Here is a 19067-nt window from a genome sequence, read left to right on the forward strand (position 1 = left end):
GAAGTTATTGCTTCGCATGGTACTAACTGATACAGTATATGATGTGGTTATCTGATTTTTGTGAGCTATGTGTAGTGGCCTTGACTGAAAACCTTAATCGGGGAATTGCTGTTAACTATGAGCAGTTAGCTGGAGCAATTAACTGTGCCGATTCTGTGACTCAGGCAAGGTATCCCAGGGACAGCTGTTTGCAAATGAATGAGATGGCTATTAAGGCAGTCAGGATGCGAGAGTCTTGCCACAGTCTTGCAGAGTCCTAGAGAGTCACTAACTTTAATACTAACTTGATTGATTGGCTTCAGAATATTTTGCAACAAGTCGAACATCAGGAAGCTCAAGGGTTGCTTTTAAAACAACTAGCTGTGATAATGTCAATGAAAATCGTAAACGGGCAACTTTCACAATCGCAACCCCAACATGTGTCAAATGATTGTAATGCAGAACTCACAGCAGACTGTAATTCTCAGGCTGAGTTCTGGAATGCAGCACAACACATTTTTGCTTCTCTAATCTCTTCTGTAAGAATAGTACACGCTCTTAATTTGCTTAGTAAATTAGGCTGCTAGCTTGCTAAACAAAGTAATACTACAAATACTCTTCTTTTTTTTCTGGCTTATTAACAGATGTTGATTCTGTCCATCATATGTTGCTACAGAACCGAGTTGCTATTGATTTTTATTATTAGCACAGGGACACAAGTGTGAAGACTTTGACAGGATGTGTTACGTGAATCTGAGTGACCACTGTGAATTAATTTACAAAAGTATACAAAACTTAAAAGCCTTAAAACAAAGATCTGCAGCAGAGCCAGGGGCGGGATGCCTTTGGTCTCTTCTCACGGCTGGGAAACTTTGGGCCATGACTCAAAAGTATTACAGGATTTATTATAATTATCTTTAACCACCTTATTGATGTTTGCCTTATGTCTCCCATGCCTTTTTTTTCCTGTATTCAATGTTTAGTTGATTGTAACATAAAGCAGGTCATGGTCACCCAGCTACACACAACCTTTGCCTCCTCGCAATTAACAAGCAAAAGAGAGGATAGAGAATGTCTGAAGAGAGATATAGGAGAGGGAACTGGAGAATATTTGACCTAACAAGAGATGAGAGAACAGCTGGGTATCGTGAAGGAGACTAGGAAAAATAAACATGGTTATGATATGGAGAAATAATGTGAAATGGGGATAATGGACATGGATTGTGATTGTATGTGTCTGCTTAAGGAATGTGGGTATGGTGACTAGTCATGGGTGCGGTGACAACTACAGTTTTGAGGAGACGCCTGCCCTTCTTCCTCTAACAAAGGGGCTATTTAAAAGAGAATAAGAAAAGATGAGAGACATTCAAATGCTATCTAGAGGGAGGGAGTGCTAAGTCTCCTTGCTGGAAAAGATTGGGTGGTCACAATCACCTGAAGAAGATCGGGTGGTCACAAGGACATGAATCACCTGAAGAAGATCGGATGGTCACAAGAACATGGATCACCTACAAACCTGCAAGACCACCACATTCCAGGCAAAGGACTGATAAGCTAATTAACATACGAAGCGGGGTTTAGGTAACGAATATGTATAGGCGTTAATTGAATATTCATTTGTTCATTGTATAAATGTGAGATGGTTCATCACTTCGGGCATGCACGCTTGTGGAGGAGCGATCCCCCGTGCATCTGCGCGCAATAAACATACCTACTTTATAACTTTCGAGTTATAGAGTCTAATTCCGCACGTCACTAGTACCAGGTTTGGCATGTTCTGCAGGGCCCTTGCAAACATGACAGCAACCAAGGCAATAGCAAACAAACAATACTGCCAATTGAGTGAATGAATGCTAAAAAGGCTGAAATTCTCAGATTTTGATAACATGTTGCTGCAATGGGGCGCCTAAAATCCATTCAGCACATACCATCAAAATCCTCACAGCCATGCCCTTGAACCAACAACAAAAAGCAGAGGCAATTTTGACTCACATTCTTAACTGCCTACCAAACAAGGTGATTTAACTCTTTAATGGTTTCCCTGCTGTTACCCTGGATAAGAGAAGAACCACTGCAATACGTTCCCATCATAGCCTCCTACTACATTAGCATCTACAGAAAGACAATTATCGACAAAGTGTAAAGAATATCATCTTCTTTTGGATTAACATTATACATGGGTGGAAGGGCACACCAAACAAGAACTGGTTCAGTCAAAAAGTTCGAAACATCGCATGCCTTCTCTGAACATACCTCTGGGGTCATTCCCTTCATTCCCTCTCTTTTTTATGCAAAGAGAAACACTTTTACCATAACAGAGAAGCCCCTATTTACATCTCTGAGCCCAGACACAAACCGCAGCTGTATGCGCCACCAGGCTCAGGGCAGAAATCGTTCATGTAGTTACATAGCTATATATCTCTACAAGCATGCAGACACCTATTTATCACTAGATAACTGATATGGAGAAATAATGTGAAATGTGGATAATGGACATGGATTGTGATTGTATGTGTCTGCTTAAGGAATGTGGGTATGGTGACAACTACAGTTTTGAGGAGACGCCTGCTCCTCTTCCTCTAACAAAGGGGAGACGCCTGCCCCTCTTCCTCTAACAAAGGGGAGACGCCTGCCCTTCTTCCTCTAACAAAGGGGCTATTTAAAAGAGAATAAGAAAAGATGAGAGACATTCAAATGCTATCTAGAGGGAGGGAGTGCTAAGTCTCCTTGCTGGAAAAGGTTGGGTGGTCACAATCACCTGAAGAAGATCGGGTGGTCACAAGGACATGAATCACCTGAAGAAGATCGGATGGTCACAAGAACATGAATCACCTACAAACCTGCAAGACCACCACATTCCAGGCAAAGGACTGATAAGCTAATTAACATACGAAGCGGGGTTTAGGTAACGAATATGTATAGGCGTTAATTGAATATTCATTTGTTCATTATATAAATGTGAGCTGGTTCGTCACTTCGGGTATGCACGCTTGTGGAGGAGCGATCCCCCGTGCATCTGCGCGCAATAAACATACCTACTTTATAACTTTCGAGTTTTGAACATATAACAAGACAACACATAGAACAAACAAGACACAGAGCGCTATTTCAGTTGTTACATTCTAGGAATTCCCCAAATCTTAAGACAACCTAAAGGAAGTTTTTAGCTTCCTCTTTTTCCTACGCAAAAGTTTCCCTTTTACTTTTGCCGTGAGGTCCCTCTTGTTCCTGTGAGATTCCGCCTTATTCCGTCCCGCCCCCCGCTTTCCGTCACGAGGCCTCCGGGCTTTTAGGAAGGGCAGTAACCTCGGGTTTGCTCGATCTGCCCTCAAGATCGCTAGCGGCCACCCCTTGGTCAGCAAACCCCCTCCCAAGGTACCTTTCCTCCTGGGGACTACGCTGCGCGCCGGACGTCTCCGTGCGTCTCACCAGCCGCCCCGTCACTAAACATACCGTTTTATCCGCGGATCCAGGGGTTTCTCTTCTGCTCCCGGGTGAACAGCTGAGAAGAGGAGGCTCCTCCGAGGAAATCTCCCGGGGCGCGCCTAGGAGCGTCCGCTCCGCAGCTGGTCCCTCAGCCGAGCAGAAATCCTCCTGCCTGGCTCGCCAAAATGACGTGCGGAATTAGACTCTGTAACTCGAAAGTTATAAAGTAGGTATGTTTATTGCGCGCAGATGCACGGGGGATCGCTCCTCCACAAGCGTGCATACCCGAAGTGACGAACCATCTCACATTTATACAATGAACAAATGAATATTCAATTAACGCCTATACATATTCGTTACCTAAACCCCGCTTCGTATGTTAATTAGCTTATCAGTCCGTTTCCTGGAATGTGGTGGTCTTGCAGGTTTGTAGGTGATTCATGTTCTTGTGACCATCGGATCTTCTCCAGCAAGGAGACTTAGCACTCCCTCCCTCTAGATAGCTTTGGAATATCTCTCATCCTTTTCTCATTCTTTTTTAAATAGCCCCTTTGTTAGAGGAAGAAGGGCAGGCGTCTCCTCAAAACTGTAGTCGTCTCCTCAAGGCTGTGTGCCTATGTGACCAGACACCGCACCCATGACCAGTCACCATACCCACATTCCTTGAGCAGACATATACAATCACAGTCGGTGTCCATTGTCCCCATTTCACACTATTTCTCCATATCACTAGCTGTTCAAAAACAAAAAGGGGAAATTGTAAAATTGTACGGAACAAAGACAGTGGGTTATTTTGACATTGATAATGTGTCTTAGTTGGTTTTTTATTTGTTCTATTACTTGTGCCTTGTTTTTGCTCGGTTTCAGGTGTTCTTTTGTGCAACAGGAAGGGGGAGATGCAGGAGCGGGCTGGAAACTAGGACCACGCGTGGCAATCAGTTAGCTGAGGGGAATGTGCTCGAGCTTGTCTAGACAACAATTAACATGATGAGGCAGGTTTACAGAGCACAGGGGAGTGGGAGAGGGATGGCGCCAAGGAAAGGTAACACCTTGCTGTTAATTGCTGGTAGTTAACCACCAATCAGGGATTGCCTAGGATGCAAGGCTTAGCTTCAAGGACCAATCTGTTTAAAACACGCAGCTTCTGAAAGTGTATAAAACCTCGTGCTTCTGTACAATAAATTGACATTTGCTTGCATCAAGCTGCGTCCCGTCTCTTCATTCGCTGCATCCCTCTGCTCCAGCATGGGGTCCTCCATGGGCTGCAGTGTAGATATGTTCTCTACCCTGGAGGTTGTTCTTCTCCTCCTCCCCAGAGGCCATTCCTGCAGCCCCCCACAACCAACACCTTGACACCTACACCCTGCACAAGAATTTAAAGACAGCAGTCTACTGTATTCAGACCTTTGCTAACACTATTTATTCCACTTAAGTTGTAGAGCTTCTTTTGGGTTTTTTACCTTGTTTTAGTGGTTAAACATGGCTCTGTAAAAGTCTCTTATAAGTATGGGCCTGAGCAAAAAAAAACCCCACCAACAACATTGCTCTGTCATCTGATAAATAGGTGTAGGAGAAGAATGATGTTGATCTCTATACTCTTGGTTTTCTTGGATGCTTATGTTACTCTGAAAAGGAAGTAAATATTAGGAGATGATAAAGTTCAGAATATCTTTTCTGAGAGATTAGAGGGGGAAATTGTATGAAATGGGCAGCCATTTGTGTTTGTTCTAGCTGGGAGGGTTTTAAAGCTCTTTTTAATCTGTTCAGTGCCTGTAAAAGACCAGCTAGAAGAACTGAAAGGTTCAGCATCAAGTTTGTCCTTTGTATATCAGCAGATTCACTCTGCAGGCTCTGTGCTGTGCAGGTTTGTCACAAGAAGAACAGGATCTCTGTCAGTGGCTAAAAGCAATGAGTGTTTTACAAGTAGCATAAGTACCATTGTAATCCAACTCGCTCTCCTCCTCTCTCCAGCCTCCTCACTCCACTAGCTTCAGAACCACATTTTACTTGACAACAAAGCACAAACGTGATTAGTGAGAGTCCTACTACTTCACAAAACTATACAGCCTCCATATTGTAGAGGGCCAGTTTAGTCTAAAGATGCAAGAGAGATTTATGTCTGCTGAACCTGAAGCAAATATATGTCCAGATTATAGCTGTCCTAAAATATTTCTAATATTAAAAAGCTCAAGTTCATCAGAACCTGTTGAATCTTTGGACCCAATTCTGTGCAACCTGCTTTAGGAGAACCTGCTTTAGCAGGGGGGTGGACTAGATGATCTCCAAGGTCCCTTCCAACCCTGAGCGTTCTGTGAATCCAGAGCTGACTACAGTTTCACTTGAGATGAGTACAGTGTTATGAAGTCAGTATCTTTCTCTAGAAATCCTGTTTTTTAAATAAATGAAAGTTGTTACATTCTCAAGATTGGAAACTTTATTTTTAAACCTTTGAAAGCAAGAAATCATTATAAAAACATCTTTTAATTTTGAAGGAGACTGCTAAAATAGTGCATTTAGTGATTGTAATTTTGGAATTCTATATTTAATTATCTTTCTGTTACCAAAACAGTCAGATGGCCAGAATAAAATTAATATAAAAGCTTGTAATGTTATCTAAAGGTAATTGTAATTACAGCTTTGCTTTTGAGGTTTTATTCTTAGCTGTTAAGATCTTGAGCGTGACACACTATTTTTCCAGTGCAGTATACTTTTCAGTATGAGCCTCTTGAATGCTTTTTAAAAATAGACTTTTAAAAGAAAATGGATAAACAGGGAAAGGATTTAATCTCTATTATTTGGTGCATTGTTTTATTTGCAACAAAATCCTTGTGATGATGCTTTTCTTGTTGTCTTGACTACAGCAGCGTTTTTCTGTTGTTGTTTCCTTTGGTCTTAATAATTGGTATTAATGTGCAAACTTAACTTCCAAATCTTAAATTTTACTTTTAAGATTAACATGTTTGGGTAGTTTATTTTGTTCACCTTTCACAATTGTGAAACTTAAGTGTCTCATTAAATTTTACAGAGTTTTAATACACTAGTAATTTTTCTGCTATGCAATCAAACAATTTCCCAATTTCTGCCTTATTTAATGTTTTTGCTAAGAGAAGCTGGCAGGTTTGGAGAGTTGTCTTTTGACACATGTGAATTATCACTAATTTGCATATTGAAGTACAGAAAACATGGGGATAGGGGGAGGTGGTGTTGGGTGTTGTTTTTGTTTTTCATTCCAAGTGTTCTGGTAAAACTTCTATGCTTTCTCTCAATGACTTACACTCAAGCCATGCTTTATGCATCTTCAGGATTCTTCAGTTACTTTCAAATTAGGTAAACTTGCAAAATTTTGTGAAACATAAGTTATTAGTAGTTATTGCCTGTTTGTGATAGTTTCAGGAAGGAAAAACCTACATTCACAGATAAAGGCAATACTGTCTTCATCCAAGTGCTGCTTTTTTCCTAAGAAATTTCCTGTGGAAAACTATAATACTTTGTTTTGCATCAAAACTGTTGCTTTATTTTTCAAAAGTTTCTTTAGAAATTAGGAATTATGTGTTCCAGAGTGAACATTGCCGCCAAATTCCCAGTTGGTAAACTCAGCCTTTCAGTGTTGTTAAGGGTTTTCCACTGAATTATTAAAGTTCAAATTGGATTGCTGAATAATTATACTCATATATGCAAGTAGTAGTGTAGTGTCCTCTTGCCAAAAGGGAACAGAGAAACATCTTATGTAATAAAGCTGAATTCTGCAAGAATTTCAGAACTCTTTATAGCTTTTTGTATGGGAATATCTTGGCAGTATGTAGAATTTGCAAAGGAAATACTAGGCTTAATCTGATTCCAGCATTACGACTACTTTATTTAAAATATACTATAACATAGACATCATTAGTGGCTCTAGTACAGTCCTGCATCTATTATGGGAGAATGATGTTGAGATATGCTTGTCTCTGCATGGAGTTCACAAAATGATTCATGTGGTTCCTATGTCAGCTAATCATAGATACAAGCTTACATGCTGTGATTCACTAGTATCTCACCCCATTCAACAAGTTAGCTTTCTACTAGTTTTACTTTTCACCCTTTGTTATCACTGCCCAAGCATCTGTGTCAAGGAGTTTATATAAACTGTCACATACCAAGTCTGACCCTCAACAAACCATGAATAGCTATGCTTAAATTAGATAACAGATTTTGCTTGCTGATCTAGTTTCTTCCATGTGACTTAAAGAAGGGTATGCTCAAGGTAGCTAGCTCCCCAGGCTTTGTATCATATATGCATGTATATGGACACATATAATGCATGCATTGAAATAAAATCAGAAAATCAGCAGCTTTGCAGTTGTTATTTGGGGGGGAAAAACCCTGTACTGGTCATTCCTTTTATTGCTGTGATGGCTATTATCAGCCAATTCATTCTTGATCATACATGATCATTTAATTTTACAGGAGGTAGAGAAAAGGAGAAGAATTGAAGAAGCATACAAAAATGCTGTGACAGAACTGAAAAAAAAATCCCACTTTGGAGGGCCAGACTATGAGGTACAAATTCTGCTTTTGAAATTTTTGAAAATGCTAAGGCTTCTAAAGATAAGTTTTTCTCAAAGGAGTGTGTGTGTAAATCAAGGTCTTTGGCTGTGTAAGCGTGTTCATGCCACTTCTCTTTTTCTACCTTGGAAATTGAAACTGAATGAAGAATCCAAATCCTTGATTTTTTGAGAAATCTGTCTTCACCTCAGGTTTCTTTTGCTTTTGTCTAAAGCATTTTACTAACCGATATTTCTGCTAACATTTTTATTATTTTTCTTGTACATTTGATAGTGTTTATGCAAGTTCTGTACCCTTACTTTTTAATGACTTGGCTGTATAGATATGTAATGCAAATATGACCCCCCTGACTGCAGAGACAGTCCTAGAATCTGAAGTTTAACTTGAATTGAGTTTTACCTTGTCACTGCCACATGAAATGTGTTTGATAATTGATTTTTAGGTTCTGCTTCATCTGTTAAATTGCATGTTTTAGCAGCTTTCTCCTCAGTTTAGTCAGATTTTAAGGCTCTTAAATTGCTTTCTGAAGAATAATGTAAGCTAATGCATCTATAATGCAGTTTGCATACTTTTTAAGAACTTCACCCTTTCATTTATGTTGATTGAGCAGTGTCCTGGTTTCAGCTGGGATAGAGTTAATTTTCTTCTTAGTAGCTGGTGCAGTGCTGTGTTTTGGATTTGGTGTGAGAACAATGCTGATAGGCCATCCATGTGTTTGGTTGTTGCTGGGTGATGTTTATACTAAGTCAAGGACCTTTCAATTTCTAGGGCCTTGCCAGTGAGAAGGCTGGAGGGGCACAAGAAATTGGGAGGGGACACAGCCAGGTCAGCTGACCTGAACTAGCCAAAGGGATATTCCATACCATAGAACATTATGCTGAGTATATAAAGCTGGGGGAAAAATGAGAAGGGGGGGTGACACACATCAGCCCTCTAACTGGCAAGGCCTAAAAACCTGAAAAATCCTTGACTTAGTATAAACATTGCCCAGCAACAACTAAAACCATCAGTGTGCTATTGACATTGTTCTCACATCAGAGCCAAAACACAGCACTGTACTAGCTACTAAGAAGAAAATGAACTCCATCCCAGCTGAAAACAGGACAGGGGAGTGAGTGAGTGGCTGTGTGGTGCTTAGTTGCCAGCCAGGGTTAAACCATGATAAGCAGGTTTCTATTTATAAATCATAGCCTGAGAAGTAGTACTACTATGTTGGGATATTTAACAGATACTTGAGCTTAGGTTCTCTGTTGTGCCTGAGGCACTGTAAAAGAAAAAGATGGATAGGAATTTGGACTTGTCTACCTGGTTATGAATCCAACTGCTTCTCCCAGATATCCTTGTTGTAAAGTAGGTTGTTGAAATTTGCTGGACCAGTTTGTTTTACGATAAAATAAAAGCAGTAAACCTAGTTTTCTTAAATTACCATTTTATTTAGTGGACACAAGTTTTTAATAGTTATCTCTACCTGCTGTTTACTGTTAAACTGTTCTTTCCAAGAATTTTCAACAGTGATCCCCAGGATTTTGTCTTGTCTTGTTGTCCTTTGAGCACATATCTGAAATCTACCCTAAGGCACTGGAATACTTGGAAGGAGTCTAACTACACAGTTATGTTAGTATGTTTACTTTACTGACACACTGTAAACATTTAAGATATATGTTAATTAAAACCTAAATCTGATGATAAAGCATATTGACACTGTTACTTAGCCTTCCATTTCCTGTTTTTTTTTTCTTGTTTATAGAACTACCCCTAAATTGTAGTTAAAGGAAATAACTGCCTTTAACAAATAGGGTTTTCATGTGAATTGTAATTAAGAATATTGGTGAAAATATTTGAGGTCTATGGAAGAAATTTCCTTCTGTCGGTTATATGCATATTATATAAATATATATTTCTAATATTAAAATTAAGTGGAGTGCTTGTGTTTCCAAAATTTTGAACTAGTTCTGTTTCTTATGCTCTAGGAGGGTCCTAATAGTCTGATTAATGAAGAAGAATTCTTTGATGCTGTTGAAGCTGCTCTCGATAGACAGGATAAAATGGAAGAACAGGTATTGGCACTTGAAAAATGTGTTAATGGTGGGCACTTCATGGAAGACTTCTGTGACGTAGTCCTGGAGTGCATCTCCTGAAACTCTAGATATTTTATACTAACACTTATAAGCGGAATTCACTACTTAATATTTGTACAGTTAAATATCATTGCTTAACACCAATTTTGAGAAAGTGACTTTACAGCTTGCATAGAAAAGGATAGTATAAGTTTTAAGCTAATTGAATGTCTCCATTTTCTAATTACTAAATAAGTGTATAAAACTTATCTTTATATGGAACTGATGCTCTGTGAAAATAATTATATCAAACACTGCAGCTATTTTTCAAAACCTAATTATTGCTCTGAAGTTTTTTGACTGTAACAGTATGTGAAATAGAAAAGACATCGTTCTGTTGGTGTTTGGTTTTATTAAAAAATTGTGTAGATTCTGGCTATTTCTCAAACTCATTTCTTGAATACACTTCAGTGACAAGGATCAAAAAGGGATAAGATACATGTGATGAAATATATAATATGAGAACATATAGTGGTGTATAAAATGAGGGAATAAGAGTGGTGCCTCCTTTGTCTTAAAAGGTTTTAGGCTTATGAATATAGTTAATACAATGACTTGATTAAGAATTACGAGACTTTCTAATGGACATATAGTACTCAACAGAGTTTATCTATGTTGAGGTCTGTTAGCAGAAAGTAAGTTTTGAGTGACTTTACTACATGGATGCAACATCCTTAATGCTGCCAATCTATTTTGCTTAACCTGGAAATACACCTTGAAGTAGAGATGAATGGGTAATTCAGTCTTCAGGCCCATTCACTTCCTGAGAACTCCAGGATGACAACTTCATGTCTGTCATGGAGAGCATTAGTTGTAGCCACTATATAGATTGAAGATACCTTACTGTTTCATAGTCCACCCAGTAGCTAGCAGCTGGCTACCAATAATTAAACCTGTTTTATTGCAGTCCCAAAGTGAAAAGGTCAGATTACACTGGCCAACATCCTTACCTTCTGGAGATGCATATTCTGCTGTGGGGACTCATAGATTTGTCCAAAAGGTAAGATATTTCTCATCTCTTCTGAATTATATATGACTTATATTTCTATATAATATTTTATATGGATAGGTAAGATTATTTTGTTTTATTTTTTTGGGGTGTTTCTAGTATAACTTGCAATGGTTTACTCCTTTTCAATTGAAGTAGCTGGAATTGGAGAAGGAGTGTTTTCTGTCTTGGCTAAAAAACAAATGGATTTCAGTATCTATTTAGAATATCTTGACTTGTATCAAGCTGGTCAGTTAGATTATATTAAAGGAAAAAACATTCCCAACTTGCTAACCTCAGTGTTTTTAAGATACATTCACCAAAATTAATTTAATTAATTTAAAATATATATATATACTTTTTTTTTAAATCCAGTCTCTTGCATTAGGATCAGCTGACTTTTTTAGTGTTACTGGAAACACACCATGCTGCTCTTAGGGCTACACTGTTGGAGCATAATACATATAGTTGCATGAAATCAGCATTCACTACTGTGCTTACTGCTTATGGTGCTTTTGTTTTCCTTTTCTTCATTATCTTGTGCTTGTAAGTTGGTACTGAATGCTCTGTTGTGCCTTTGTTCTGATTACTTGGTTTTTTCTTTGTCTGTCTCTGGTAGCCCTATAGTCACTCTTCCTCCATGTCTTCCATTGATCTAGTCAGTGCCTCTGATGTTCACAGATTCAGCACTCAGGTACTGTATTAATGTGTAGAGTGGGGGTTGCATATCTCTGCTGTATTTCATCCTCTTCTCTAGAACCTGGGTGGTTTGTTATATAAATCACTGCTTGCTTTAAACTATACATTGAGACAAAAAAAGGAGTTCTCTATTCCTATACTAAATGGTTGTCTTTTTACATTCTGCTTGCATGCATATCACTTGTGCAGAGGCCCAAATCTTGTGGAACTGTTGGATTAATTTCAGTAGCTTTAATAAAAATGCCTATAACTTGAAAATTGTACATTTATGCTTATAATAAAAGTAGTAAAATAACACCTGTTTTGTGTGGGCTGGAGATGGTCTTTGCTTCAAATTGAATAGGTTTTCTTGCTTTTAAATCAAAGGTTTAATTTTGTCTTAAAAATGTGTTTGCCACTTGTAATAACATTAAGATACTAAATGTTAAGGTTCTCTATTATACTTTTTTACCTCTACAACCAGTTTTATTACTGAAATGTCGTAAAATATGTTGTTAATAAATGAGATTGTGGGTATGAGAATTTTTACTGAAGAGTTCCAATATATTCAGTTATCTTTCAGAAAATGTCTGACATTCTGAATATGTGAATGTGGTCATAGTGACATATTTCAGTAATGTACTGCAGACCTTGCCACCAGCTTTGTGAGCAGAACCCTAACACTTAAGGACTTGCTTATTGGACTGAAATCTCAACACTTGCCTTGACCTATTGCAGTCAGTTAATTTCTGGAATTTGAACTTAACACAAGGGGAAAAAGTACGCAGGTCATATTGCACAACACTGATAGGCTCATCTACTGGTACTCCATCCAGTAGTCACATTAGTAATTCAAGTTTGGTTTTGTTTGGGAGGAGGGGGGAAATCAAGTAATAAGGCAAGTTTGATTCCAAAGATAGAATTGGTTGTCTGTCATGCTATGGGTACATGGCCAGTTCAATGTAAGGGAAACTCATAGTCACTAAAATATGTGAACCATCTCATTTTCATTTCTTATGCCTGTGAAAACATTTGTGAATCCATATGGTAAACCTGAGTATCAGAACACTAGTGTGGCTGAAAAACCTAACCATTTAAAAACAAATCTGAGGTTGACCAGGTCCTTATCACAATAATGCAGATTGATGTGAAAGATCAGGGTCAAATGGACTGGATTATGGGGTCAAGGTGTTGCTCTTTTCAGTAGCTGCAGGGATTATACTATATAAAAACTACTACCTCCCAGTGTCTTAGGATGTGGTTTCAAGTTAACTGACTTGCTGCAGAAAGGATGATCTTGCTAACTTACATGAAACCTACTCCCCTCTGCCCCCTTCTTCTCCCATGTTTTCCCCTAAAACAAACTTTTGCCAGATCAGTAAGTCAGTCCACCTGCTCTGAGGCTTCATTGCTTGTTCACTAACAAGCAGGTGAAAGACAGCTGAGAGCATGAAGGGAAAAGCAGCACACCTTTTGGTGACAACCTGCTGGGGACCTTATTAATAGGAAATTGGCTTCTGTCCCCAGTCTGAGGATTTGGCTTTTGGAAAGGCAAGCTAGTATCTTGATTCAGAATAAATGGGACTTGTTTCTAGACTTCACACCAAGGCAATTTTGGTATGTGTAAAAGATCAAGTAGAAACTTGTAGCTTTGTTTTTAAGATTGAGAAGTGTAAACGTGTTCTGATGGGAGGCTGGTTCTTCAGTGTGCCTTCAGAAAGGCATTGATTTATCTCTGCAAGTTGAGTGTGAAGTTGTGGGCTTAAAACGCTGCAGATGTTTTGCAGATTGCTTTCTCCTTTTAAAGGACTATCAGATTTAAAAATAGATCGAGCTGTTCTGAGGACCTTTTAATTGAAGAGCTGCCCACTTAATGTGGCTGAGGCTGCATGGGATAGAGGTTGCAAGTGTTTCTGCAGACTATTCCTGTAGTCTGCCAGGAACCCAGAGGTTGTGTGGCCTCCCCAGTGGTAAAGAAGCTGTGAATCTTGACTCTGTGCCTAATGTACCTGAAATAAGCGCAGGCTGACAGACAGCAACCAGCAGCTAGATCATGGTTTGGACAGGTATTATGCACAAGGCAGTTGTAGGCACTGCAATTACTTAGTCAAGTAGAATTAACTGCTTGTTAGTGAAAACCAGCATTCGTTCTCCTCTGAAAGCTGCAGTGATGATACCTTTCCTTCCCCAAACCTATGGGGAAGCTGTCTTAGAGATGTTGTATTAGCAGGAATGAAACTTTATTGGGAGGGAACCAAACTAAAAAATGCTTTTCAAGTTTTCAGAGGGAGTCAGGAGACTAAATGATGAACAATTCCAAAGGCCTTAAATTGTTTAGATTACACTCCTGTGGATGCCTCATCCTCCTCTTTCTTTGCTGTTCCCCTCCTCACTCTGCATTTAGCAAAAAGCAGCAAAATAAAAAACGAATTTATAAAAGCCAGCTTTGTCCTTAATAGATTAGGATCTAGGGGGAAAGAGAGATAGGGACCTTGAAGGTGTTGCAGGTAAAGGTTGGGAGCATGGCGAGGATTCCTTTCTGGAAGAAGTGTGACCTTGAGCTAGTAAATTGAATATTAAATAGCCCACATTCTTATCTGATTTGGATTGTACTGTCATTCTGTCACTGGAAAAGAATAATTGGAAGAATATTTTGTAGGAAACCTGTTAGTAAGTGGCAGGAAAAGATGGCCTGTCTAAAAAGCAGAAACACAAATCTTGCAGGTGTTTATAGTTCATTATAACTAAAAAAAGAAAATGACAAAAATCAAAGAAAACCCCCAAAACTGGACTGATAATTTGCGTTTCTGTAGAGAATTCTATAGTTAAAATAAGATAAAGTAGAATTTCTATTGAAAGGACTTTGTTGTATGTTGAGGATTTTTAACTTGATTCAGTTACTACTTTTCTTCCTTAAGTGTATTGCCCAAAGAGTATGTTGTACAAACAAAATTACTGCTTGAAATTAAAAGTAAATAACATATTTTAATTCTATATCATATCAGGAAAAGCTCATTAATTATTATTTAATTTTGCTTTATACTTCTACTTAGTTATGGTTTATAGCTTATGAAGTCTAGTGTGTACAAAATATTTGTGTAAGTTGTGGAAAAAACACTTATAGGTTCAGGCTATTAATCTTGTGATTGCATACTTAAACTAATCTGTATTAACCAACTTGCAGTGCTTTTCCTTTTTAAAAAAGGTATTTCTAATAATTCAGGAAAATACTGTCAATTACATGGGCTTATTTTCTGAGATGAGTTTTAGTAGTTGCCTACCTTTTAGGTGGAAAAAGTTATTAAATTGTTTTCAGCACTTGTAAACATTATACAGCAATAGATACTTTACATTTTTGTGTCTCTATTTGGGAGAGTGGGATTTGGAAATGCAGGGGATGGACACAAAAGAAACATAAATAAGACTGTAGATTTCAAACAAAAATATATTTTCTGTTCCACCATCCAATTTTCATGCATGTTATTTGAAACAAAAAAAATGAGATATTCACATAGCTTGACAAAAACATTGAATATTTGGCCTTTAAGAAAAGCATGCAACTGTAGCTAAGTAATCTTTAAATGAATATTTTATAATAGTGGAGTGACTGCATCATTGTAATCTTTTTGGAATGTAAGCATTTCTGTTCTGTTTTTCTAGCTGGCAACTGTGCAAAGATTCCAATGAAACAAAATAGGCATGCTTTGCTCATGAGTGTGTCTTTCTGCTGTTTCAATGTGACTTTTGATATGTATTCACTTTTAGAGCTTGTGTGTCATCCCTGCGTGCCCCCCCCCCCCCCCCCCCCAGCTGCTTAAATGCTCTTCAGTGAATATTGGCTTTCAAGTCTTACAATGCATTGTAATTCTATTTGGAGATACCTGAAGTAATTTCTTACATGCTGAAATAAAACTGTCTTAGGTAGAAATAGCGAGTTCTCACAGCTTAGAGGTGCAAAGGAAGATAGGGAAGTACCCATAAAGAATGAAGTTGGAAGTTGAATCAAGATTTTGGCTTTTGTTTCCAAAGGCCAGAAGTATCTGCTTGTTCTTATCCTGTGATTGAAGGCTCTGTTGTCCAAGTTTAGCTCCTGTACAGGATTTGAAGTATTGACTTGTAGCTTCCAATCCTTGTATGGTCCCCTGCCCAAGAAGACAGAAGGAATGATTTAAAAATGTGTATTTTTTTCCCTTAAAGGTGGAAGAGATGGTACAAAATCATATGATATATTCCTTGCAAGATGTAGGGGGAGATGCCAATTGGCAGCTAGTGGTAGAAGAAGGAGAAATGAAGGTAAGCTTTTGGGGTTTTGCTTAATTGATACAAGATGATATGCTTTGAAGACATATTTTTATTCTCTTTGAATACTCTCACTCAGCAAGTTATGCTGTTAAAACTTCTCTGAGAATAGCATTGTTTAAGTTTGGACTGGACTCTTCAAGACATGCAGTTTCTAATCATGCAAAATCTTATGCAACTTGCAATGGCTTGGTCTTTGCAGATTTTTTTTTTTTCTCATTTTCTCCTACTTAAAACTTGGTATCAAAATGGTGTGTAAATTCAATATATGAAAATGTTACATGGTAGCAAGTTACTGTTGGCTACTCCACTGTGCTTGTATGTATTCTTGTGCATAGTGATAAATAAGGTAGCTTAATCACTTTTGGAGTAGAGATTCTCAAAATGCTGGTATTTTAATGTGAAGTGTCATGCAAGAATGTCTGCATTGGTAGTTACCAGAGAACACTAGCATGGCAAATTATTCATGTATTAGTCTTCTAGGTAAGTTTTTATCAAAGCTGATGGAATTTTAAACAAATAAAACATGAACAGTTTTGACAATTTCTGTTCTGCATTTCTTTCTTTGCATTTGGCCGTAGGTGTACAGAAGAGAGGTAGAAGAGAATGGAATAGTTTTAGATCCTTTGAAAGCAACACATGCTGTTAAAGGGGTAACAGGGCATGAAGTTTGCCACTACTTCTGGAATGTCGATGTTCGTAATGACTGGGAAAGTAAGGAATCAGTTCTTAAGCTTTGCAAGTTATCAGCAAGCATGTTGCTTATCACATTGATATAATATTTGGGCTTGTTTACTGATGGATTTTTTCCCTTCTTTTAGCAACAATTGAAAATTTCCATGTTGTGGAAAACTTAGCTGATAACGCAATCATCATTTACCAGATGCATAAGGTAATAACACTTCACCTGTATACATACCTTGGTGAGACAAGTCTGGGGCATATGTGTTCTAATCTATTCTGAAATACTTTAACATCTTAATAACTTAAAATACTATTCAAAACAACAGTTCAGAACAAGTTCTCTATTAAACTGCAACTTTGTCAATTTTTCAAACTTGGCTTGATAGCATAATTAGTTGTGTATCAGTCTAGACCTTGTAATAACAAACGAGGACTCTTAATCGCTGAAGTATATCACTGCCAGCGAGGCAAGGGTCATCTGAAGCAATAAATTGACACTGACTACAAGGAGGAAACCTATACTACTGTATCATATCTGTTGTTGCAATAATCCAAGCTAGCCCTTGTTCTTGTGGGGGACTTCAACCTACCAGATGTCTGCTGGAAATACAACACAGCAGAGAGGAAACAGTCTAGGAGGTTTCTGGAGTGTATGGAAGATAACTTCCTGACACAGGTGGTCAGTGAGCCAACCAGGGGGGATGCCCTGCAGGACCTGCTGTTTACAAACTGGGAAGGACTGATGGGTGATGTGGTGGTGGGAGGATGTCTTGGGCATAGTGATCACGAGATGATAGAGTTTTCAGTTCTCTGAGGAGTAAAGAAGGTCAGCAGAACTGCCACTTTGGACTTCTGGAGGGCTGACTTTAGCCTGTTTAAGAGCCTGATTGACACAGTCCCTTGGGAGATGGTTCTGAAGGGCCAAGGGGTCCAGGAAGAGCTGGACATTCTTCAAGATGGAAGTCTTAAAGGCACAGGAGCAGGCCGTCCTTATGCGTCCAAAGATGAGCCGGTGGGGAAGAAGTCCAGCCTGGTTGAACAGAGAGCTTTGGCTGGAACTCAGGGAAAAAAGGAGAGTTTGCCACCTTTGGAAGAAGGGGCAGGCAGCTCTGGAGGACTATAAGGATGTCACGGGGTTATGCAGGGTGAAGATTAGAGAGGCGAAAGACCAGCTAGAGCTCAGGCTGGCCACTGCTGTAAAAGATAACAAAGAATGTTTTTACAAACACATTTGAAACAAAAGGAGGGCCAAGGATAATCTTCATCTTTTATTGGATGCAGGGGGGAACATTGCCACAAAGGATGAGGAAAAGGCTGAGGTACTTAATGCTTTCTTTGCCTCAGTCTTAAATAGCAACATCAGTTATCCTCAGGGTACTCAGCCCCCTGAGCTGGCAGACAGAGATGAGGAGGAGCAGAATGAGGTCCTTACAGTCCAGGAGGAAATGGATAGCAGCTTCCTGCTCTACTTTGACGTGCACAAGTCTAAGGGTTCAGATGGGATCCAACTGAGGGTACTGAGGGAGCTGGCAGAGGAGCTCGCCATGCTACTCTCCATCATTTATCAACAGTCCTGGCAAACTGGAGAGGTCTCAGAGGATGTAGGTTAGCCAATGTGATGCCCATCTACTAGAAGGGTACAAAGGAGGATCTGGGGAACTACAGGCCTGTCAGCCTGAGCTCGGTGCCAGGGAAGGTTATGGAGCAGATCATCCTGAGCGCCATCACATGGCATGTGCAGGATGACTGGGTGATGAGGCCCAGCCAGCATGGATTTATGAAAGGCAGGTCCTGCTTGACTTACCTGATCTCTTTCTATGACAAGATGACCCGACTAAAGGATGAGGGGAAGGCTGTGGATGTTATCTTCCTGGACCTTAGTAAAGCCTTTGACATAATTTCCTACAGCATCATCCTGCAGAAACTGGCTGCTCATGGCTTGGACAACAGGTATATTCTATGCTGCGTAAAAAGCTGGATGGATAGCCGAGCCCAAAGAGTGGTAGTAAATGGAGTTGCATCCATCTGGCACCCAGTCACAAGTGGTGTTCCCCAAGGCTCAGTATTGGGGCAAGTCCTGTTTAATGTCTTTATCAACAATCTGGATGAGGGGATTGAGTGTGCACCCTCCGGAAGTCTGCAGATGACACCAAGTTGGGGGGCAGTGTTGATCTGCTTGAGGATAGGAAGGCTCTGCAGAGGGATCTGGAACAGGTTGGTTTGGTGGGCTGAGGCCAAATGTATGAGATTCATCAAGGAGAAGTGCTGGGTCCTGCACTTGGGTCACAACAATCCCACATGATACTGCAGGCTTTGGGGAAGAGTGGCTGGAAAGCTGCCTGGCAGAAAAG

General features: G+C 39.3%; 1 protein-coding gene and 1 long non-coding RNA gene across 11 annotated transcripts in view; one reads left to right on the forward strand and one right to left on the reverse strand.

Annotated features, from left to right (window-relative positions):
• Positions 1–19067, forward strand: part of LOC130141856 (ceramide transfer protein-like) — a 96383-nt gene that overhangs the window by 50313 nt on the left and 27003 nt on the right. For 8 of the 10 annotated variants that reach the window (XR_008819202.1, XR_008819200.1, XR_008819204.1 and 5 more), the window contains 7 exons: positions 7852–7944; positions 9921–10007; positions 10975–11067; positions 11675–11749; positions 15931–16026; positions 16614–16746; positions 16854–16924. Coding sequence is in view for 6 of the 10 variants with exons in the window: in XM_056323082.1 (XP_056179057.1) it covers positions 7852–7944; positions 9921–10007; positions 10975–11067; positions 11675–11749; positions 15931–16026; positions 16614–16746; positions 16854–16924 (648 nt within the window). In the remaining 4 variants the exon portion in view is untranslated. The remainder of the gene's footprint in view (positions 1–7851; positions 7945–9920; positions 10008–10974; positions 11068–11674; positions 11750–15930; positions 16027–16613; positions 16747–16853; positions 16925–19067) is intronic. The other 2 variants (XM_056323081.1, XM_056323080.1) reach the window with 2 other exon arrangements.
• Positions 1–19067, reverse strand: part of LOC130141859 (uncharacterized) — a 136936-nt gene that overhangs the window by 30721 nt on the left and 87148 nt on the right. The window lies entirely within an intron of this gene.

This window comes from Falco biarmicus, chromosome W (genome assembly GCF_023638135.1).
Source record: "Falco biarmicus isolate bFalBia1 chromosome W, bFalBia1.pri, whole genome shotgun sequence".
Classification (NCBI taxonomy): domain Eukaryota; kingdom Metazoa; phylum Chordata; class Aves; order Falconiformes; family Falconidae; genus Falco; species Falco biarmicus.